At 41.7% G+C, this 24,183-nt stretch overlaps 1 protein-coding gene across 3 annotated transcripts in view; it reads right to left on the bottom strand.

Moving 5' to 3' along the window:
* The window catches only part of LOC134627345 (GTPase IMAP family member 8-like), a 44,286-nt gene extending 27,071 nt beyond the window's left edge, over window positions 1-17,215 (bottom strand). For all 3 annotated transcript variants that reach the window (XM_063473351.1, XM_063473352.1, XM_063473349.1), the window contains exons 1-3: window positions 17,102-17,215; window positions 13,989-14,023; window positions 8,362-8,415 (exon numbers count right to left, since the gene is read on the bottom strand). In XM_063473351.1, coding sequence (XP_063329421.1) covers window positions 8,362-8,415; window positions 13,989-14,007 — 73 coding nt within the window. In that variant the 5' untranslated portion in view covers window positions 14,008-14,023; window positions 17,102-17,215. The remainder of the gene's footprint in view (window positions 1-8,361; window positions 8,416-13,988; window positions 14,024-17,101) is intronic.
* Between the last annotated feature and the right edge of the window lie 6,968 nt (window positions 17,216-24,183).

Below are 24,183 nucleotides of genomic sequence, written 5' to 3'. Positions count from 1 at the left end.
CTGGAGAAATTTCAGGCTTCAGATGTCACCCATAACAATACTGTACACCAAAGTGTGAAACATGACATTTCCTGTTGCCACTAGGTGGCGCTGTCCCTGGTGTCAAATATGGCAGTTGAAATATGTTCAGGGGTGGAGCCTTATCATATATCTGCTCTTTGGTCCAGGTCGGACCATGTATGACAGTTTGAGAGGCAATAAGATTTTCATGGCGAGTCATCAAAATTCGCCATGGCGCCACGGTCTTACCGTATCACGAAAACTCAAAAGCTCCGCAATTTAACATCGCCCAGGTGTGTAGTTGACACTGACCAAATATGAAGCTTATACATCCAAATCCCAAGGAGGAGTTCGAAAAAGTTCGAGGCATGGAAATGGCAAAATTAGAGTCAAAATGTCACCTTCACCTCTAAATTGCGGACTTCCTGTTGGGTTTGCGTCAATGGTCCCATAGACTTTTTTGTTCGTCTTGGCATGATACACATGTGTGCCAAATTTCATACATGTAGCTCCAACGATGTGTTCGTAGGGCTGCATTTAACAACACATAGGTGGCGCTACAGAGCCATTTCCCAGTGCTCATGTGTAAAACCATTAAAATACAAAATTTTTCACCAGACCTGGCATGTGTGCAAAATTTCATGAGTTTTTGAGCATGTTTAGGCCCTCAAAAAGGCCCTTGTTTTGCCTGAATAATAATAATAATAATAATAATAATAATAATAATTAAAGCTGCAAGCAGCGATATGAGGGCCCTCGCACCCCGGCGCGTCGAGCCAAGCCCAACATCTAAAACCAGCACGTCCGATCTGATGTCACATTGATGGAATTCATGCATTTAACCACCAGCTAACATTTCATCTCATTCAATCATGATTATAGTCGTCCCACTAGGTGGCGCGGTAGTCATTAATGACAAATGGTATAACAAACATTTCCGAGCTCGAGTCTCATCATGCCTGCGACCTATGGGAGAGATTGGACATTGTATTTTTGAGTGACAGCAGATTACTGCTTTTTGGCAAGTGATTGAAACTCCACGTGCCGCCATGACCACCCCGTTTCCCTGAACGTAAAAAGCTTCGCAATTTAACATCACAAAGGTCTTTAGATTACACGCACTGGAGATTGCGGCAATATGATGAAATCCCTTGGAGGAGTTCGTCAAAGAACGGTGCCTTAAAAGAGGTGAAAATGTCGCCAAAATTACACATTCATTTTAAAATGGCTGACTTCCTGTTGGATTTGGGATATTGCTCCAAGAGACTTTTTTGTACATCTTGATATCTTCCATAAGCTTACCAGGTTTCAGACTCATAGATGAAACACAGAGCGAGGGCTGATGTTTTGAAATATTGTAGGGGGCGCTGTGGAGCCATTTTGCGCTATTCAATGAACGTGATGAGAGAACCTGAAAGCCCTCATCACATTGGAGGTGTACGCCAAATTTCAGGACTTTTTAAACTTTCCAAGCCCCTCAAAAGCCACTTCATTGTTCATGGTGAACTGCGTTGCCACCAGGGTGCGCCGTTCAGTTTAAAGTCACAATTTTCTCACTGAAGCATCAAGAGGGGCTGCTGGTGATATTCACCGCTTTTGAGGTAGCCACGATGAACCTGTGAAAATCAGTACAACAAAATGAAAGACATGACATTTCCTGGTGCCACTAGGTGGCGCTCTACGTATTCCTGACAATGGGCACATCAATCTGTTCAGGGCGGGTCTGACATCAGGCCTGTAAAGTCTGGGTCTGATCAGATTGGATTTCATTGAGTTACACTAATTTGTTTCTTCATGGCGAGACATCAATGTTCGCCATGCTGCTGGGGTTACCCCCTTTCGTGAAAACTCACAGTTTTCACTGTAACCCAAGACCAACTCCTTAAGGCTTTCCTGGAGAAATTTGAGGCTGCAGATGTCACCGATCACAATACTGTACCCCAAAGTGTAAAACATGACATTTCCTGTTCCCACTAGGTGGCGCTCTCCTTGGTGTCAAATATGGCAGTTTGTCACATTGAAGGAATTCATGCATTTAACCACAAGCTAACATTTCATCTCATTCAATCATGATTATAGTCGTCCCACTAGGTGGCGCTCTAAACATTACTGACAAATGGCATAACAAACATTTCCGAGCTCAAGTCTCATCATAACTGTGACTTTTGGAAGAGATTGGACATTGTGTTTTTGAGTGACAGCAGATTACTGCTTTTTGGCGAGTGATTCAAACTCCACTTGTCGCCATGACCACCCCGTTTCCCTGAACGTAAAAAGCTTCGCAATTTAACATCACAAAGGTCTTTAGATTCCACACACTGGAGATCGCGTCAAGATGACCAAATCCCTTGGAGGAGTTCGTCAAAGTACGATGCCTGAAAAGTGGGGAAAATGTCGCCAAAATTACACATTAATTTTAAAATGGCTGACTTCCTGTTGGATTTGGGATATTGCTCCAAGAGACTTTTTTGTACATCTTGATATCACCTATAAGCTTACCAGGTTTCACACTCATATATAAATCACAGAGCAGGGGCTGTTGTTTTGAAAATTTGTAGGGGGCGCTGTGGAGCCATTTTGCGCTATTCAATGAAAATGATCACATAACCAGAAAGCCCTCATCATATTGGAGGTGTGCGCCAAATTTCAAGACTTCTTAAACTTTTCAAGCCCCTCAAAAGCCACTTCATTGTTCATGGTGAACCGCGTTGCCAGGGTGCGCCGTTCAGTTTAAAGTCACAATTTTCGCACTGAAGCATCATGAGAGACTGATGGTGATATTCACCGCTTTTGAAGTGGCCACGATGAACCTGTGAAAATCAGTGCAACAAAATGAAAGACATGACATTTCCTGTTGCCACTAGGTGGCGCTCTACGTATTCCTGACAATGGGCACATCAATCTGTTCAGGGCGGGTCTGACATCACGCCTTTAAAGTCTGGTACTGATCAGACTGGATTTCATTGAGTTATACTAATTTGTTTCTTCATGGCGAGACATCAATGTTCGCCATGCTGCTGAGGTCACACCCTTTCGTGAAAAGTCACAGTTTTCACTGGAAGCCAAGACCAACTCCTTAAGGCTTTCTAGGAGAAATTTGAGGCTGCAAATCTCACCCATCACAATACTGTACCCCAAAGTGTAAAACATGACATTTCCTGTTCCCACTAGGTGGCGCTCTCCTTGGTGTCAAATATGGCAGTTGAAATATGTTTAGGGGTGGAGCCTTATCATATGTGTGCTCTTTGGTCCAGATCAGACAATGTATGACAGAATGAGAGGCAATAAGATTTTCATGGCGAGTCATCGAAATTCGCCGTGGCGCCACGGCCTCACAGTATCGTGAAAACTCAAAAGCTCCGCAATTTAACATGGCCCAGGTGTGTAGTTGACACTGACCAAAGATGAAGCTTATACGACCAAATCCCAAGGAGGAGTTCGAAAAAGTTCGAGGCATGGAAATGGCAAAATTAGAGCCAAAATGTCATGTTCACTTCCAAATGGCGGACTTCCTGTTGGGTTTAGGACATGGCCATAATAGACTTTTTTGTGCGTCTCCTAACGTTAGATATGTGTACCAACTTTCATACATGCAAGTCATACCCACCTCGGGGGCTCGCATTTTTCATTTTTCTAGGTGGCGCTACTGAGCCAATTTTCCCTGGACATGTCTACGGACATTAAAATACGTAAATTTTCAACAGGCCTGATGCGTGTGCAAAATTTCATGAGTTTTTGAGCATGTTTAGGCCCTCAAAAGGCCGATTCATTTGCCGTAATAATAATAAGAAGAAGAAGAAGAAGAAGAAGAAGAAGAAGAAACGGAGCAGATACAATAGGGCCTTCGCACTTTTGTGCTCGGGCCCTAATAATAATAATAAGAAGAAGAAGAAGAAGAAGAAGAAACGGAGCAGATACAATAGGGCCTTCGCACTCTCAGTGCTCGGGCCCTAAGAATAATAATAATAAGAAGAAGAAGAAGAAGAAGACGAAGAAGAAGAAGAAACGGAGCAGATACAATAGGGCCTTCGCACTCTCGGTGCTCGGGCCCTAATAATAATAATAATAAGAAGAAGAAGAAGAAGAAGAAGAAACGGAGCAGATACAATAGGGCCTTCGCACTCTCAGTGCTCGGGCCCTAAGAATAATAATAATAATTAAAGCTGCAAGCAGCGATATGAGGGCCCTCGCACCCCAGCACGTCGAGCCAAGCCCAACACCTAAAACCAGCGCGTCCGATCTGATGTCACATTGATGGAATTCATGCATTTAACCACCAGCTAACATTTCATATAATTCAACCATTATTATAGTCATCCCACTAGGTGGCGCTCTAACCATTAATGACAAATGGCATAACAAACATTTCCGAGCTCGAGTCTCATCACGCCTGCGACCTTTGGGAGAGATTGGACATTGTGTTTTTGAGTGATAGCAGATTACTGCTTTTTGGCGAGTGATTGAAACTCCACGTGCCGCCATGACCACCCCGTTTCCCTGAACGTAAAAAGCTTCGCAATTTAACATCACAAAGGTCTTTAGATTCCACACACTGGAGATTGCGGCAATATGATGAAATCCCTTGGAGGAGTTCGTCAAAGAACGGTGCCTTAAAAGAGGTAAAAATGTCGCCAAAATTACACATTAATTTTAAAATGGCTGACTTCCTGTTGGATTTGGGATATTGCTCCAAGAGACTTTTTTGTACATCTTGATATCTTCCATAAGCTTACCAGGTTTCAGACTCATAGATGAAACACAGAGCGAGGGCTGATGTTTTGAAATATTGTAGGGGGCGCTGTGGAGCCATTTTGCGCTATTCAATGAACGTGATGAGAGAACCTGAAAGCCCTCATCACATTGGAGGTGTACGCCAAATTTCAGGACTTTTTAAACTTTCCAAGCCCCTCAAAAGCCACTTCATTGTTCATGGTGAACTGCGTTGCCACCAGGGTGCGCCGTTCAGTTTAAAGTCACAATTTTCTCACTGAAGCATCAAGACGGGCTGCTGGTGATATTCACCGCTTTTGAGGTAGCCACGATGAACCTGTGAAAATCAGTACAACAAAATGAAAGACATGACATTTCCTGGTGCCACTAGGTGGCGCTCTACGTATTCCTGACAATGGGCACATCAATCTGTTCAGGGCGGGTCTGACATCATGCCTGTAAAGTCTGGTTCTGATCAGATTGGATTTCATTGAGTTACACTAATTTGTTTCTTCATGGCGAGACATCAATGTTCGCCATGCTGCTGGGGTTACCCCCTTTCGCGAAAACTCACAGTTTTCACTGTAACCCAAGACCAACTCCTTAAGGCTTTCCTGGAGAAATTTGAGGCCGCAGATGTCACCGATCACAATACTGTACCCCAAAGTGTAAAACATGACATTTCCTCTTCCCACTAGGTGGCGCTGTCCCTGAGGTCAAATGTGGCAGTTGAAATATGTTCAGGGGTGGAGCCTTATCATATGTGTGCTCTTTGGTCCACGTCGGACCATGTATGACAGAATGAGAAGCATTAAGATTTTCATGGCGAGTCATCGAAATTCGCCGTGGCGCCACGGCCTCACCGTATCGCGAAAACTCAAAAGCTCCGCAATTTAACATGGCCCAGGTGTGTAGTTGACACTGACCAAATATGAAGCTTATACGACCAAATCCCAAGGAGGAGTTCGAAAAAGTTCGAGGCATGGAAATGGCAAAATTAGAGCCAAAATGTCACCTTCAATCCAAAATGGCGGACTTCCTGTTGGGTTTGCATCAATGGGCCCACAGGCTTTTTTGTTCGTCTTGGCATGATACACATGTGTGCCAAATTTCATATATGTAGCTCCAACGATGTGTTCATAGGGCTGCATTTAACAACACATAGGTGGCGCTACAGAGCCATTTCCAAGTGCTCATGTGTAAAACCAATAAAATACAAAATTTTTCACCAGACCTGGCATGTGTGCAAAATTTCATGAGTTTTTGAGCATGTTCAGGCCCTCAAAAAGGCCCTTGTTTTGCCTGAATAATAATAATAATAATAATAATAATAATAATAAGAAGAAGAAGAAGAAGAAACGGAGCAGATACAATAGGGCCTTCGCACTCTCGGTGCTCGGGCCCTAATAATAATAATAATAAGAAGAAGAAGAAGAAGAAGAAGAAACGGAGCAGATACAATAGGGCCTTCGCACTCTCGGTGCTCGGGCCCTAATAATAATAATAAGAAGAAGAAGAAGAAGAAGAAGAAGAAACGGAGCAGATACAATAGGGCCTTCGCACTCTCGGTGCTCGGGCCCTAATAATAATAATAAGAAGAAGAAGAAGAAGAAGAAGAAGAAGAAGAAGAAACGGAGCAGATACAATAGGGCCTTCGCACTCTCGGTGCTCGGGCCCTAATAATAATAATAATAATAAGAAGAAGAAGAAGAAGAAGAAGAAGAAACGGAGCAGATACAATAGGGCCTTCGCACTTTTGTGCTCGGGCCCTAATAAGAAGAAGAAGAAGAAGAAGAAGAAACGGAGCAGATACAATAGGGCCTTCGCACTCTCAGTGCTCGGGCCCTAATAAGTATAAACAGAGTAAGAAAATAAAAAATGAATAAGAATAAAATCAATAAATATTAGATAAAAACTAAATTAATAATATAAATAGAATAACAGGATAGAATAAATAAGCATAAAATAAATAAACGTTAGGTAAAAGCTAAATTAAAAAGGTGGGTCTTGAGCCTGTTTTTAAAAACATGAATGTTCTCTGCGGCCCTGAGCTCCTCCGGCAGGCTGTTCCACAGTCGAGGACCATACCACTGAAAAGCTGCCTCTCCGTGAGTATGTGTCCTGACTTTAGGGACAATCAAAAGACCAGTACCAGAGGACCTCAGGGTCCGCGAGGGTTCATGGTAAAAGCAGATCTGAAAGATAAGAAGGCCCAAGACCATTAAGACATTTAAAAACCAATAAAAGAACTTTAAAATCGATCCTGAAACACACGGGGAGCCAATGCAGCGTTTCTAAAACCGGTGTAATGTGGGCCCGCCCTCTGGTCTTCGTCAGCACACGAGCTGCAGAGTTTTGTAAAAGTTGCAAAGATGAAATATTCTTTTTGGGGAGACCAGAGAGCAGGGCATTACAATAGTCAATGCGACTGGTAATAAAAGCATGCATCAACATCTCCGTGTTGGCCCGAGAGAGAATAGGGCGGACTCTGGCTATATTTTTTAGATGATAAAATCCAATTTTGGTTACATGTTTAATATGTGGGATAAAGCCAAGCTCAGAGTCAAGAATAACACCCAGGTTTTTCACTTGTAGTGAAGGGCATAGTGAAAATGCCTGTAATTTAGACAAGAGTTTCTCTCTCTGAGCCTCAGGACCGATGATTACAACTTCAGTTTTGTCCTGGTTAAGCTGTAAAAAGTTTTCTGCCATCCAAGATTTTATATCTAGAATACAGTTAATTACATGCCTACATACACCCCCAAAAATAAACACTCTACAGAAACACGAGTTACACATATGCCTAGCTTCACGTATAAATTTCAATTTAGAAACAGTGTCCACATGTGGATTTGGTATCAGTGTTTAGGGAGAGGTTAATGCACAATGTGAGTACAGTTTCAGAGAGTATGTGAGATACGTGTGACCTGTGACCACTGGGGGGTTTATGTGTTCATGCTGGCGACAAATTGTTTACATCAGTGCAAAGAAGGCCTCTGTGTTCAAGTATTACCAGATATGCAACTGGGCCATATATAAGTTGATGCTGGCAAATGTTTCGTTGCTATTCTTCACAGCCTGCAGAAGGAAACTGGTGTGCATAACAGGCATATAAAACTGACTGGGAAGTTATAACTATAGTGTAAATGCCATTAAACATGCATCATTACAAAAACTTACATGTTAGATATTAATTGAAAGGTTATTTCTCCCCTTAAGAGTTGCTCAAGAATTGGCAGTTCGCCTTGTAATCAGAAGGTTGTCGGTTCGAGCCCCGGCTTGGACAGTCTCGGTCGTTGTGTCCTTGGGCAAGACACTTCACCTACTGGTGTTGGCCAGAAGGGCCGATGGTGCGATATGACAGCCTCGCCTCTGTCAGTGCGCCCCAGGGCAGCTGTGGCTACAATGTAGCTGCCATCACCAGTGTGTGAATGTGTGGATGACTGGATGTGTAAAGCGCTTTGGGGTCCTTAGGGACGAGTAAAGCACTATACAAATACAGGCCATTTACCATTTAAGTCAGGGAATTAAAATCAATAATTCTCGCAATAAATGCATTCATTTCACTACACAGTTATTTTAATACCAACGATAAAAACATTACATGGTACACCTCCATCACACATAGATATACATTTTACACAGACTTACTGTAAGGTGGCAGGAATTCATTGCTGGAACTGCGTGTCAGTGGTTTCATATCATCTGTGAGCACAAGGACAAAGACACATTTTTAGCAATGATTTTTAAATTATGTGTCACGATCCTGGGTCTTTTGACCCAGCGTTTTGGGTTTTAGTTTATGTTTAAGCCCTTCAGGTTTTCTAAGTTCATTTTTTATCATGCCTAGGTTGTTATAGTTCATTGTTATTAGATTCCCCTTGTGTCTTCCACCCCTGTTAAGTCTCCCTTGCCCTTCATGTGTGTTATGTCTGTGTGTCTTATGTTGTCAAGTTCATGTAGTTAGTTCTGCCATCTTCCGCCTGTACTGTCTCCCTGGTTTCTGCGTCTACGTTTCATGTCCATGCAGTTATGTTAAGTTCTTGTCATGTTTTATCTCCATGTCTGTCTCTGTGTTTCCCGTTTTTTTTTGGAAGAGTCTGGTGTTCTTTGTTCATTGTAGTTAGTGTTACTCTCCCCTGTATTGTCATTATGTTTCATTCTAGTCAGCTGTGTTCCCATGTGTCTCCACTTCCCCTGATCACCTCATGTGTGCATTTAGTCCTCAGTATTGCTGTGTTCAGTGTCGCGTCGTCTGTGTTCCCACCCCCATGTTTTCACGGTCAGTCCTTGCAGTTATCACCATAGTCCCTGAGTCTTCTTAGTTTGTCATAGTACTAGTTTTCCCAGTTTAGTTATAGTCTAGTTTAGCCACGCTATCCCTACTTTGTTTGTACACTCTGTCTTCAGCCATAATAAAGGCTCGCTTTCTGTTAAATTCACTCCCGTCTACTCGCTTGTGTACGCACCTTTGTCCATCACACACACCACCACACGGCCTGTCTCCATAGACCGTGACAGTATGATTTAAACACCAACTATGGGGGGTTAATACTGCTTGTGTGGTGAAGCAGCACCAAAGCAGAAGCTGGAATATGTTCTCATTTCTCCTGATTTGATCACTAAAACCCTGTTCCTTTCAGGGATCTGGGTCTAAGTGACCTGGAATCCCTGAACAGTTGTGGACTTATTATATTATATGTGTGTGTTCTGCACTCCTGCTGTTCCTGTGTTCCATGTTTGTGTATTGGCAGGTGTGTGTGGGCGTGTGTGTGGGTGCGATCGTGACAGGCACCTTCAGGCCTGGTGGGTGTGGCCCTGCCAGCTGACCGGTCACACCCAAGGATCCTCACACACACCTGGCGCTGATCAAGCCTCGTCGGAGGAGCTACAAAGCAGTGTGGCTGAGAGCTCCTCGACGCTGGATCGTTGAGTGACTACCCTTCAGAGTTTCCAGCAAAATCAGTGAGTGCTAGTCTGTCGCCTTGTAGTTGTGTGTTAACGGCTGCCTCTGTGGATTTTCCAGCAGGAGTGTGGGAATGGGAGAGCAGCGAGCACAAGTTTCACGGGAGCGGAGACACGGGCACTGAGAAGGAGACACGGCACAGGAGTTGGAGACGCACGGGGAATTTATTGTGTACTTTTTACTTCACTGTAAATAAACGCACTATTTGCATCGTAAAGTCCTGCATCTTGGGTCCTCCTTCCCCACACACCCACGGTCTGCAACACAGACCGTGACAGAACGATCCAGCCATAATGGACCCAGCGGACTCAAGTGTCACCTCAGAGGAGGAGACATTCGCACAGCTCTGGGGTTACTGCTGGAGCATAATCTGGACGGTAGATCCTCACAAGAGACACATACAGGTTGTGTTTTTTGACAATTACCTTTCATCCACTACCTTCACCGCAAACTTTTTTTGACATTAACAAACTACCCAAATAGTCACTAGTTTGAGGGCAGGTTGTAGTTTGGAATTTTTTGGCTTGGGTGGCCCGGGCAAGGAAAATTCGGCTGCCCTTGTAGAAGCTCTAGCCGCCTGGTTTTTCACGCATTGGCGGCCGGCTTTTCCGTCGATGCTTGCTGCACAACTGTTTGATCCTCCATTACAGAAGAGATGTCGTCCTCACCATCATCACCCCATCACACCTCAACCCACTCCAGCAGCTTCAGCCAGGCCAGCCGGCGACAGTCCGACAGTGTTCATCACCGCTGTGAGTAAACCTGACTCAATTGTTTCACTAGATCCTGTCATTAAGAATCTAAACGCAGATGAACAGGACGGGACAGTTTCCTTTAACACAGCTCCGCCTCCACGGAAGAGACGGCGCCCGCACCGTCGTCATACCACCTTTCCACTTACTCCACTGGCTTTTGAAGAACTAGTTGACTCTGGGCTAGCCGCACAAGGAGCCGCAGTGAGTAAAACAGAATCTGTTGGTGGTGAAAAAGTTTATGCTGGAAAACAATAAGTAGAGACAGTTTTATCTGAACCCCAGGACCGCGACCAGTTGATGAATGGTAAAACAAGGCCCACAATGGGGAATAAGCTTAAAAATTCTGATTGGCCAGAAGATGAACATGAACTGACAACTAATTCTGGGTCATTAATTAGTGTAGAGAGTATTGAAAACCGTTTTCCTTGCTCCCCATCTGAGGATGAAGCCTTAATTTTAGAGGCTGTTAACCCTGAATCATTGGACTATGAAAGTGTAAATCTAAAAACAGTTTTTGTGGCTGCTGATCAGCTAGACAGTCCATTGCTAAAGAGCCCGGTGTTAGTTTTTTTCAGCCCAGCATGTAACTCAGTCTGCTGCCCCACTACCTGTAGTTCAGTCCTTAGTCCAGTCAGCCACTAATTTACACACTCAGCCAGAGGCCAATACACCTGCTTGTCCAACATCACTCCCCGCTGGAAGGTCAGAGGGGCTGCTTCAGTTGTCATCTGTTCCACCATCCACATCCGCTACTCTGACACTACATCCACCGCCTGCAGCTGCCGTATCACCTTCATCACCTTCGGCTTGACCATCTGTAGCTGCAGCGCTGTCGTAGGGGCCCGCTCCGCCAGCAGTGGAGCTCGGCGAGCGGAAGGAGCCCACGCTCCCGGTGTTGTGCCAAAAAGTGATCGTCTGCCGTCCACGGGAATGCGCGCAACTGCTTAAAGCTGCAGCGCCCAGATTACTTGCGTTGCCAGGTACTGATATAAGCAACTGATATAACGTGGAAAAAAAAACAAACACATTTATGCCTTTGTTATTAGGCAAAGGTATGCATTTATGGAACTTTAACGTTTCTTGTAACCGAATTATGACGCTTGTCAAAAGTTTGCTTTCAGTGTGTAGCGCTGTCACGAATGACTACACGCATCACGATGGAATAATTAATGCCTACAGGTTTAGTATGTCTACTCTCGATGTTCATATTTGTTATAAGACTATCGAATAGTAGTTAAAACAATAAAGACCTATTGTGCCAGTATCACCATGACTCTTTCTTGTTTGTTCAGAATAACGACTGAGAGCATGCCATTTTAGCGCTACCAAAAAGTGATTGTGGCCTATAACTTGTCACTGAAACAATATTTCTGCTTCACACTTGTTAGATATCATCCAGAAGGGTTACATGTGACACATAGGAGCCCAAACAGTCCTTTATAACTGCTGAATAACTTTTGAGAGAACATTAATACTGATAATGTCATTTTCGAGCTGCCAAGAAGTGATTGTGGCCTATAACTTGTCACTGAAACTATATTTCTGCTTCAAACTTGCTGGATATCATCCAAAAGGGCTATATGTGACACATTTTGCTGCAAATTTAAATCAAGCCTTTATTGGACAGTGCATAAAACGTCAAATTTAAAAAATGTTGTAATTCAAACATAATACAAAAAAAAGGATAATGGCAAAATGGAAACGGGTGGGAGGAGATCTGCTTAAACAAATTAGGAACACTAAGTAATAGGAAAGAGAAAACAAAGGGTAAAAAAATGTCATTCCAATACAGCACTTATTAATTGAAACAAAAACCAAAAACAGATAACAATAATATCCAATTAAAGAAGAAACCACCAATTGAACTAAACTAACAAATAGACCAGAAACGGGGTATAGCGGAAGCTGAACACCAGTAAACCATGAAACAACATATATATTAATTCTTTGCCTACAGTAACTGAATAATTTAATAATCTACAAACTAATTGCAATCAAAGCTGAATTCTAATGTTGTGAACAATACAGAAACACACACAGCAACACAAACATAAATGAATGCGCTACACACTGAAAGCAAACTGTTGACAAGCGTCATAATTCTGTTACAAGAAACGTTAAAGTTCCATAAATGCATACCTTTGCCTAATAACAAAGGCATAAATGTGTTTGTTTTGTTTTTCACGTTATATCAGTTGATCACTTTTTGGCATAACACCTGCAGAGGAGCTCAGTGAGCGGGAGGAGCCCGTGCTGCTTGCGGAAGACCTCAGCGTGCCGGAGGGACCGGCGGCCGCCAAAGCTGGAGGTCGGTGTGCCAGAGGGACCTCCACGTCCAGTGCGCCCTCTATGTCTTCCACGTCCAGTGTTCCCAGTGCGCCCTCCACGTCGTCCACGTCCAGCGCGCCCAGCGCAAGGTAGGCCGCCTGAACATTTTTTGGGGGACTGTTGTGACGCCGCTGCTGGAGGCACAGCTGGGGTTTTGCAATGTTTTGGACTGGGACTCTGCTGACCGGACGATTTTTGTTTCGGATCTTCTTTTACTGCTGGTTCAGTGAATTTTGGTCGGCGCAACGAAACCTGCAGCTTCAGAATCTGTGAGATGTTGGCTTTTAGCCCCCGATGGCGTGTCCATGTCCGTGTCTGTGCAGCCGGGTAAACAATCTGCACTTTGTGTTAACATCTTTGTTAACACAAAGTTTTCCAGCTCTCATTTTCTGTTTTAGCTGTTTCGTGGTTTTTGAAATAGTTTTGTGAGCTTTAACCTGAGATTCTGATGTTTCTGAGATAACCGAGCACTCGTGAGTGAGTGATTCCTGAAGGTTGATGGCAGTCCCTACGAAAATTATTGTTAAAGTCCCAGTCACATCCATCTGTTACTCCCTGACAACCCCTGTTGCTATGAAAATGTGTTTTCCCCAATCAGCTGGGAAAAACCTCCTTCAGAGGTTCAGCTTTGGACACTAGCATATTGCTACCACTATGGTTGATTAGAAAGTTCTAGATCAACAATCAAGTACAAGCAGTAGGTTACTTAGAGGAGTGGTATGACAAGTTTCATGAATATATTTTTGTTTTTGGCAGGCCTTTTACCTCCTTACCATCAGAGTGAGAACAAACAGAACCTTATAATTTTAGAAGACTCTGGTTAACCTTCCAATTATTTGATTACCGCTCAATCGAAAGGGATATTTAGTCAAATGTACTAGATGTCGGTACTGTGTTAACTTTAAAGAAATGGAAATACCAAGATGGTGGATGCATTAGTGATGCAAGTTGATGTTATACTAATTTTATGCTTTGCACAGCTTTTAGTAGTGCTGTTTGGTTTTGTTTTTAATTGTGATTATTTGATGTACAGAAAAGAAATCATCCATTCACTGATCCACCTAACCCCATCCATCCACCAAACCAGCTGTTAGAAATAAATCTTTTAGAACAACCTGTGTTTACATGTGCACCATCAGATGTTCTGTGAGCTTATGTATCCACCTTCAGTCTGATTTATTTTTTAAATAATGCTTTGTTACAAGGATTTAAAGAATGACTGGACTTACCAGTTCCTGTAGTTGCCATTATGTGACCTTCACCCCTAAAACATTTTAAAAAAAGAATTATTAATAACATAATTAGCAAGTTTTAAAACAACAAAAGGGAACTTTTACTTATGTAAGTGTTCTGTGATCTGGACAACCTATGAAGCTATGTGCACCAACTTTTCACCATTTTCACAGAATTTGAAACACACACACACACACACACACACACACACACACACACACACACACACACACACACACACATTCACAGATATAGTATACACACACACACATACAGTATACACGCACACATGCGTATAGTACACACATATAGTACTATATGTGCACACAGATGTAGTTAGTCAAGTTCAGTGTCAGCTGACAAACCAAATGAAAACCAGTGTTTCACAGACTGCTCATTAAAAATGTTCTGCAGCTACATTGGTTGAAGTTCAGTTTTCACATAAGAGTGCTGCAATAAAGCTGTAAGCAAAGTGACTGTAGCAGCTGACCTGTGCAATGTGTAGAAGCATACTAAACATTATTTACTGTCAAATTATCAGCCATCCGTGTGTTAATAAATTGTCCTGTTCTTTGGAAAATGTTGCCTGCTGACCCAAGATCAGTTCCATCTGTGTTGACATTCAAAACCAGACTCAAAAGATTTTTGTTCACATAGGCCTACACTCAATTTTTTTTTTTAAGTTTTATTTTGCTGTTTTCACTTCCTTTCACTCCCTCCCGTTTTTAATCGCCTGTATTAAGCACACTGAGTTCATGTATAATGAAATATGCTGTATAAATAAATTTACTATTACCATTAATGAATGTTAAAACATAAATTAACTGTAGTGTATCACCGGCGTATTTTCAGTTTCTCTGAACACTAGAGTGGCCTAGTCAAAGTCCTAACCTAAATCAGACAGACTGTCAATGAGTTATCACAGATACTTGATTGCAGTTGTTGCTGCTAAGGGTGGCCCAACAAATGATCAGGTTCAGGGGGCGATCACTTTTTCCACACAGCATCATGTAGATTTGCATTTTCTTCCACTTAATAATAAACACTTTCATTTAGAAACTGCATTCTGTGTTTACTTTTGTTAATTTTGTCTGATATTTAATTTTTTTTTTTTTTTTTTTTTGGTTGATCTGAAACATTTACATGTGAAAAATGTACAAAAAATGGGAAATCTGGAGGAAACACTTTTTCACACTACTGTATCTGTAACTCTCTGAATTCACCAAAAAAAACATAAGGTGAAGAGTATGGGCTCAAATTGTGGTCATAAATATTTTGTTCTTGTAAATCAGGCTTTGTATGTCTAAAAAGAATTTGTTTGTGTGTAAAAAAGATTTGTGTGTGGACTTAGCCAAAAAATACGTGTGAAAATCTGCACTCAACTTTCAAGTTACAAGTACGAATTTTGACCCTGTTTTTCTTCCTTTCATCTGATTGGCCAATGTCATGTCAATCACAAATTTAACTATCCAATCAGAGAACAGGTGGGTTTGGCTATTGGAGGGGTGCTTTATGGAGCTTCAGGTCCTTGAAGGGTAATACAGTTTGAAGCTGGAGGATCTCTAGAGGGGCAGTGTAGTGGAAATGACAGTCTTCACTAGTGGGGATACTTACAAAGCTTTCTTCGTTATGAATTAGCATACATGTTTTTATTGAACATTTAAAGAACCAGCAAAAAAAAACAGAAACTCTTGTAGATGACATAAAGTCAGAGATAGAAACGACAAGGAGCAGGTGCATCTAGTACAGGTAGAGCTGCTGCAAAAACCCACAGAGCCCAGCAGCCAGCGCAACAAATTCTGGATCCTTAGCTTTTAGTTAGCAGTTAGCATTAGCAGCACATCCTGCGTCCGATGTGAAAGGACTTTTATGCTGCGCACTGTGACTCACAGCCATGGTCCCGGGTCAGCCCTGACTTTGTGTTAAACTAATCCTAAAGTAATGATGGTATTTCTAACCACTGACATACCACAACTTTATCCTTTCAACAGCTGCTGAAAGTTAGGGGACCTAGCTGCTATGGATATTTATATAGAGATCCTCCAGCTTCAAACTGTATTACCCTTCAAGGACCTGAAGTTCAAAAAAGTGCCCCTCCGACAGCCAAACCCATCTGTTCTCTGATTGGATAGTTAAATTTGTGATTGCCATGACATTAACCAATCAGATGAAAGGAAGAAAAATGGGGTCAAAATTCGTACTTGTAACTTGAAACTTGAGTGCAGAGTTTCACACCTATTTTTTGGCTAAGTCCACACACAAATTCTTTTTACACATACAAATCTTGATTTATAGGTACAAAATATTTACGACCACAATTTGAGCCCATAGAAGAGATGGCAACAAAGTTAGAGAGCAAGCAACTATCCCAAAGGAAGAATGAAAATGAGACTTACAGGAGACTTGCACACTTGCCCATCCTTGTAAGCAGCATGTAAGTGTGCAAGCTCCAGAGATGCCATAATGACAAATATGAAATCCCTGCATATACGGGTAAAGTTCAGGGGCAATGAAGATACAGTGTACTCAATTCGCCTCCCTGATTGAATCTTAGTAATGGGCAGAAGTTCAGCCCAGCAACTGACGTGCATCAACAACTGCAGCTGCAGGGTTGTTCCACTTTACCGTCTTTCGGTGCAGGCCATGTTACATAATAATACATCACAAATATTAATCATTTTTCCAAAATTAGAAGTTCTAGCAGTTCCTGAAAATAACCAATAAGAATATTAAATAAATTAAATGGAAATATTGTGTGCTAAATAGGAACTGATGAAGATGGACAGGCCGACGACTTCTTAAATTCAGTCTGACTTTTGATCACTTTGCTATAGTTGAATTATGTGCACTTTCCACTGTGGTGCAGTAGTAATCTTGGAAACAAATATATCAGTCAAATATGTACGCGGATGTGCCCGAGTGGATAAAACTACACCTCTGCGCCATTTCCGTGTCAAATCTGCATTTATCTGAACTCAAACTAAACCTGAAGTCATAAAATCAGGAGTTCAGTGAGATAGAGAAGCCTATTTCTGTCTCTTAGTTTAACAAAGCTGTTTGCAGCACATGCACCGTTTTATCAGCAAAAATGACTTGAACACAAACTCACCCGAGACTCTTCGGTCATGAGACTAATTTGTCCTCTTGTGCGGCCAGTAATCAATTATTATTAAACTCAATCAATATATCCAACGCACTGACTTCATCCAGCTTTTCGTCTATATATTTCTTTTTCGTTTTGTGGAAGTGGAATTTATTACTGCGCCACCAACACTAATGAAAGTGAAAGTATTCAACTGACCGGGGGTGCGTTCCAATTTGCTTCGGAAGGTTCCTACTGAGAGACGTGACGCGGAAGTACCTGCGTGGTGGCCGCAGTAAGAGCTGTTCCAAACACTGAGGAAAGGAGCTTCAATGCTTCCTTTATTGCTTCCTGTAGCGTAGAATACAAGGGGACATCCTTTATGAAAAGGGATGAGAAAATGCTGTCTCATAATTCATTGCGATGGATCATCTGACTATTTATGAAAACCAGCGACATCAGTTGCCCAGATCATGTAAATGTTCATTGTAACTGCATTTTCTGTTTCACCCATAAGCTGCTGATATATTTATATGTTTTAACAACAGTCTGTTAAACTCTCAGCTGAACTCTGAATATCACACTGCAGAATAAAATCTTATTCTGCAGTGTGATATTTATTCTTACTGCTGAGTTGTTGTTGAAGCAGGCAAAACACTATATAAGTTTAAGATTGTAATCTATATTAACTAAAAAAAAGTATATTTATTGTTCTGTATAATCAGTGTTCATTAGTAATGTCCTTTGCTTTAGGATTAATTTTTACTTTAGTCCAGGTCAGCTGGAATAAGTGATGGCTGGAGGAAATTTTTACTGCAGTCACAGAAATCCTAAACAGGGAGAGAAAGGAGCTACACAGCAGGTAAATATAAGAAAATAAGACGTGTTTAATTTCATATGCCTTGGGAAAGATTTTTTATGTTATTATTATTTTTATTATTCCTTTATTTATTCAGGTAAAAATCTCATTGAGATTAAAAATCTTATTTCTAAGAGAGACTTGGCATCATGGCAGCAAAAGTCAAAAACACTTGCACCACATAACAACATAACAATTAAAAGAAATACAATATTCTGTAGATCTCGCAGATTTACTAAGGTAAGTGAATCAGAATCAGAAAGGGTTTTATTGCCAAATTTTGAGCAGGTTTACAACATTAGGAAATTGCTGCGGTACTTAGTGCAAACATACTGTCAGATAACGCTTAAATAAGCAGAAAAATAAAAATTAAAAGTGCTAAGTAGATAGATATATACATGGGGGGGGGAGGGGTGTTGTAGGTGAAGTGTTTGATGGTGGTGATGGGGGAGAGTTGGGGGAATGAATGTCCAAAGTGTCTCTATTGTTGGGGCCGTTGGAGGTGTGAAGGCTGCTTGATGGCTCGTCAAAACGTCAGTAAAAGTCGTTAAGGGTGTTGGCCAAGAGCAAGTCATCAGTGGAGTGGGGGGTTTTAGGCTTGTAGTTGGTGATATTCCTAAAACTTTTCCACACAGAGGCCGAGTCATTCTCTGAGATCTGCTGCTGCATCTTCTCAGAGTGCTGATGTTTAGCAATGTCCACTTCTTTAGTGAACCTGTACTTGGCCTCTCTGTAGCAGTCCCTGTCTCCGCTTCTGAACGCCTTTCTCTTTTCCAGCCACAGCTTTTTGAGTTTAGGAGTAAACCAGGGTTTGTCATTGTTATAACTCACCCTGGTGCGTGATGGCACAATGCTGTCCTCACAGAAGTGGATATAGGAGGTGACAGTGTCCGTAAACTCGTCCAAGCTGTTAGAAGCAGCCTTCATTGTGTCCCAGTCTGTGGACTCCAAACACGTGCAAAGCTCCTCCACAGCCTCGACTGCTCCACAGTTTTTTAGTCCTCGCGACAGGTTTGGAGAGCTTCAGCCTCTGTCTGTACGCGGGGATCAGGTGGATCATGACGTGGTCAGAAAGTCCGAGTGAAGCGCGGGGCACCGTGCGATAGGCCCCGCTGATCGTGCTGTAACAGTGGTCCAATGTCCTCTCCTCTCTGGTCGGGCATTTAATATGCTGCTTGTATTTGGGAAGCTCTTGGCTCAGATTGGCTTTGTTAAAGTCCCCAAGAGAAATAATGAGAGAGTCCGGGAAAGTCCGCTCCATGTGCAGTATCTGCTCTGCGAGGGTGCACTGAGCTGCCTGCACATCCGCATCTGGCGGGATGTAAACAGCAGCCAAGATGAATGAAGCAAACTCCCGCGGAGAATAAAACGGTTTGCAGTGAATAAAAAGGTATTCCAGAGAGGAAGAGCAGTGCTGAGCAATCACTGTTACATCTGTGCACCAGCCACTATTAATGTAGAAGCAGACACCTCCACCTGTGGTCTTACCAGACAGGGGCGGATCTAGAAGGGTGGCATGGGGTGGCAAGTGCCACCCTAAAATGATCCCTTGCCACCCCAAGTGCCACCCCAGTTTTGCATATGACAGTGTTGTTTATTAAAATAAGACAGCATTAACATTTTGAGCGTAGTTACAGTCAACAGTGAATATAAATGCTAAAACTGAATATATTGGATAGTGTTCCCCCCTCCACCGTTAACAAATGGTTCAGCCCATAGCAGGACGGCTTTTTTCTTGTTTTCAGTAGCAAGTAGTGATGGTAAATTTGATTCTTTTTACTGAATCGAGTTTTAATGAGTCACTCACCAAAGTGAATCGTGTTTTTTGAGTCATTTGATTCACTGAGTCAGTTGACCAGAGAGTGCAAAAAATGTACATTTTCACTCAAATTTAATTTGTTTCTCTTTTCATGTAAATCCTACTGCTAAGATGAATGATTCTAAAAGAAAACAACTATTTTATAGAGCAAAAAATTTCTAAAGGGAACATTTATTTTGTTTATTTATATTTTATTAGTATTTTCCTTAAATGTGTCAAATACAGGTCCTTCTCAAAAAATTAGCATATTGTGATAAAGTTCATTATTTCCTGTAATGTACTGATAAACATTAGACTTTCATATATTTTAGATTCATTACACACAACTGAAGTAGTTCAAGCCTTTCATTGTTTTAATATTGATGATTTTGGCATACATAACTCATGAAAACCCAAAATTCCTGTCTCAAAAAATTAGCATATTTCATCCGACCAATAAAAGAAAAGTGTTTTTAATACAAAAAAAAGTCAACCTTCAAATAATTATGTGCAGTTATGCACTCAATACTTGGTCGGGAATCCTTTTGCAGAAATGACTGCTTCAATGCGGCGTGGCATGGAGGCAATCAGCCTGTGGCACTGCTGAGGTGTTATGGAGGCCCAGGATGCTTCGATAGCGGCCTTAAGCTCATCCAGAGTGTTGGGTCTTGCGTCTCTCAACTTTCTCTTCACAATATCCCACAGAGTCTCTATGGGGTTCAGGTCAGGAGAGTTGGCAGGCCAATTGAGCACAGTAATACCATGGTCAGTAAACCATTTACCAGTGGTCTTGGCACTGTGAGCAGGTGCCAGGTCGTGCTGAAAAATGAAATCTTCATCTCCATAAAGCTTTTCAGCAGATGGAAGCATGAAGTGCTCCAAAATCTCCTGATAGCTAGCTGCATTGACCCTGCCCTTGATAAAACACAGTGGACCAACACCGGCAGCTGACATGGCACCCCAGACCATCACTGACTGTGGGTACTTGACACTGGACTTCAGGCATTTTGGCATTTCCCTCTCCCCAGTCTTCCTCCAGACTCTGGCACCTTGATTTCCGAATGACATGCAAAAGTTGCTTTCATCCAAAAAAAGTACTTTGGACCACTGAGCAACAGTCCAGTGCTGCTTCTCTGTAGCCCAGGTCAGGCACTTCTGCCGCTGTTTCTGGTTCAAGAGTGGCTTGACCTGGGGAATGCGGCACCTGTAGCCCATTTCCTGCACACGCCTGTACACGGTGGCTCTGGATGTTTCTACTCCAGACTCAGTCCACTTCTTCCGCAGGTCCCCCAAGGTCTGGAATCGGTTCCTCTCCACAATCTTCCTCAGGGTCCGGTCACCTCTTCTCGTTGTGCAGCGTTTTCTGCCACAGTTTTTCCTTCCCACAGACTTCCCACTGAGGTGCCTTGATACAGCACTCTGAGAACAGCCTATTCGTTCAGGAATTTCTTTCTGTGTCTTACCCTCTTGCTTGAGGGTGTCAGTGATGGCCTTCTGGACAGCAGTCAGGTCGGCAGTCTTACCCATGATTGCGGTTTTGGGTAATGAACCAGGCTGGGAGTTTTTAAAAGCCTCAGGAATCTTTTTCAGGTGTTTAGAGTTAATTCGTTGATTCAGATGGTTAGGTTAATAGCTCGTTTAGAGAACCTTTTCATGATATGCTAATTTTTTGAGACAGGAATTTTGGGTTTTCACGAGTTATGTATGCCAAAATCATCAATATTAAAACAATGAAAGGCTTGAACTACTTCAGTTGTGTGTAATGAATCTAAAATATATGAAAGTCTAATGTTTATCAGTACATTACAGGAAATAATGAACTTTATCACAATATGCTAATTTTTTGAGAAGGACCTGTATATATTTTCTCATCTAAATGTCCACTGAGCTGTGAGCCAGGGGGCGGTAATGCACCTTAACATTGGTTGCCAACCAAGAAGAAGAAGAAGCTGTGAGCCAGGAGGGCGGGGGTGAGTGAGTGATTCATTTGCTCTATGATTCATTTCGCATATGACTATGAAAGGCGTAAGAGAAAGTACGATATAGTTGCGATATATCCAAACGATATAGTTTCTTTTCACTGTGTTCTTGTTAATGAAAAATGACAAATTTACCCCAAAGTACTAAAATATCGATATTTTAATATGAGAATCGATTCTAGAACATAAATTACTGGTATCGGAAGAATCGATATTTCAATATCGATCCGCACACCACTAGCACTCACAGCAATGGCTGAGAGTAAACGGAGTCATGTGTGGACGTATTTTACCTCCACAAATAGCCAAGACGCGGTTTGCGATACATGTGGCAAGATAGTGAGGTGTTGTGGCAACGCCACTAACCTTGTCAAACACCTCAGAGTAAATCATATCACAGAATATGACAAGCTTATGCTAAGGCGAACTGAAGAGGAGGAGAGGGACAGGTGCTGATAGGGAGTCCTTTAGTGCTGCAGGCCGGCAACGTGTTCAAATAGCGCACAACTTCAGGTATTTTATTTCTATATGATAATTCTGCATTATTAAGCAATATGAACAAGTAGTCTGATGTCCTGTGATAATTATGAAGCTATATTATTATATCATTATTACAATTCCATAATACAATTATATATTGTATTATGAAATACAATGAAACATTACATTAGAGTATCGGTATTGGATCAGTATCATCGAATTTTACTTGGTATCGGATTGGAAAGGAAATCAGTGGTATCCCACATCCCTAGGGGGAGGGGGAGTTGTGTTCAGTGAAGGAGAGGGGCAGACTAACATTGCGTAGAGACAAAAGTGGACGAAAGAGAGGCAAACAAGTATAATTATAATGTAACATAGACTATATCGATATAAACGATATTGTCACATCTTATATCTCGTATAAAAATATATCAATATATGGTAAATGGTAAATGGCCTGTATTTGTATAGCGCTTTACTAGTCCCTAAGGATCCCAAAGCGCTTTACACATCCACTCAACCACCCATTCACACACTGGTGATGGCAAGCTATATTGTAGCCACAGCCACCCTGGGGCGCACTGACAGACAAATATAGTTAAAAACTCAATATATCGCCCAGTCCTAGACTGTCGCACCACGATGTGAAGATTTTCTTCGCTGTCTCCTCCCTCCAGGGTTAGGCATTCATTTCTGATGGTTAGGGTACGTGGCTAAGGAAAGCATTATGTCAATGAGATGTCCCCACAAGGATATAAATATTTGTGTGTGTGTGTGTGTGTGTCACACTGCTGTCTGTGAGGAGTCAGTGAGATCATATTGATCATAAAACTGAGTGTTTCACTCCAAAATCTCAGGGACTCGAACCACAAACAGTAACTCTGAGAAATCAGAGATAGTTTTTACTTTTGTCTTCATGTCGAGTCGACTTGTTGGAGGAAAGTCTGTCTGTATTTGAGGTGTTCACGTCTCTTTTTAACATCTCTCAGGATGAAAAACTGTTTTTATTCAGTCATCAGCAGGTGTTCCGTTCACAGTGAAGTTTGTGCTGTTAAAACTCAAAATGATGTATTTAAGAACCAAGCTGCTGTCAAAATGATATTTTCAATGTCTATTTTATGTTTGTAAAGCAGTTTGTTATGTTGATTTTTAATAAGCGTGATACAAATATTATCTTATTTTTGGTTTTGATTCATGTTGATTACATAAAGTTTCATAATCATAATTTTCATGATTTTTTTTTTCTTCTTAATTTGGACTGACATAAAAGCACCAAAGCTCATAGCACTTTGAACAAGTATGATTATGTGTGGAAAATACAATATTTACATGAATACTCCTGAATAGAAAATTAAAAGAGAGTTTCGGTCTTCATGATGAGGACGGACGTATTTATGACGAGTGAGTAAAGCGGAAGAAGATTTGGTTGATCCTGTAAAAACTTCTGAACCTTTAAATAAAACACTCCTGACTTTAGCTGTGTGTCCGTGTCGATTGTGTATTTTCAGATATTCATAAACTTCAGGCTGCCTCAACTCAAAAATGCAAAACGACAGCAGTGCAACACCAGACAGAACAGAACGACACAGACACAAGTGCAATAGAAACGTGCAACAATGACACTGGCTTACTGTCATAACTGATGGACAAAATCACAGACAGCCTTCTGTTTAAATCTGGACAGCACATCAGATACTGTAAGCCACACCAACCACATGTTTGTACATTTAGAAGCATAAAAACGCAACAAAAACAAACAAAGCATCATTTTCATAAAGGCAGTGTTTATTGTTGAGATTTAAATAGAAAGCCTGCCCCTCAAACAGAAATGATTGAATAGCTCATTTTTACCACTACCCTCTAAAGTTAAACAGATGCTAGCACAGCTTCCTTTCCTTCTTGATGATTTTTAAGTTGTTTGACTTTTTAATATATTAAATTCTTAAAAAAAACATCAACTTCCCAGCAGCCTTTAACAAACATGATGACGCAG

This window comes from Pelmatolapia mariae, linkage group LG5 (genome assembly GCF_036321145.2).
Source record: "Pelmatolapia mariae isolate MD_Pm_ZW linkage group LG5, Pm_UMD_F_2, whole genome shotgun sequence".
Taxonomy (NCBI): Eukaryota; Metazoa; Chordata; class Actinopteri; order Cichliformes; family Cichlidae; genus Pelmatolapia; species Pelmatolapia mariae.
This window is presented reverse-complemented; position numbering and strand designations above follow the sequence as displayed.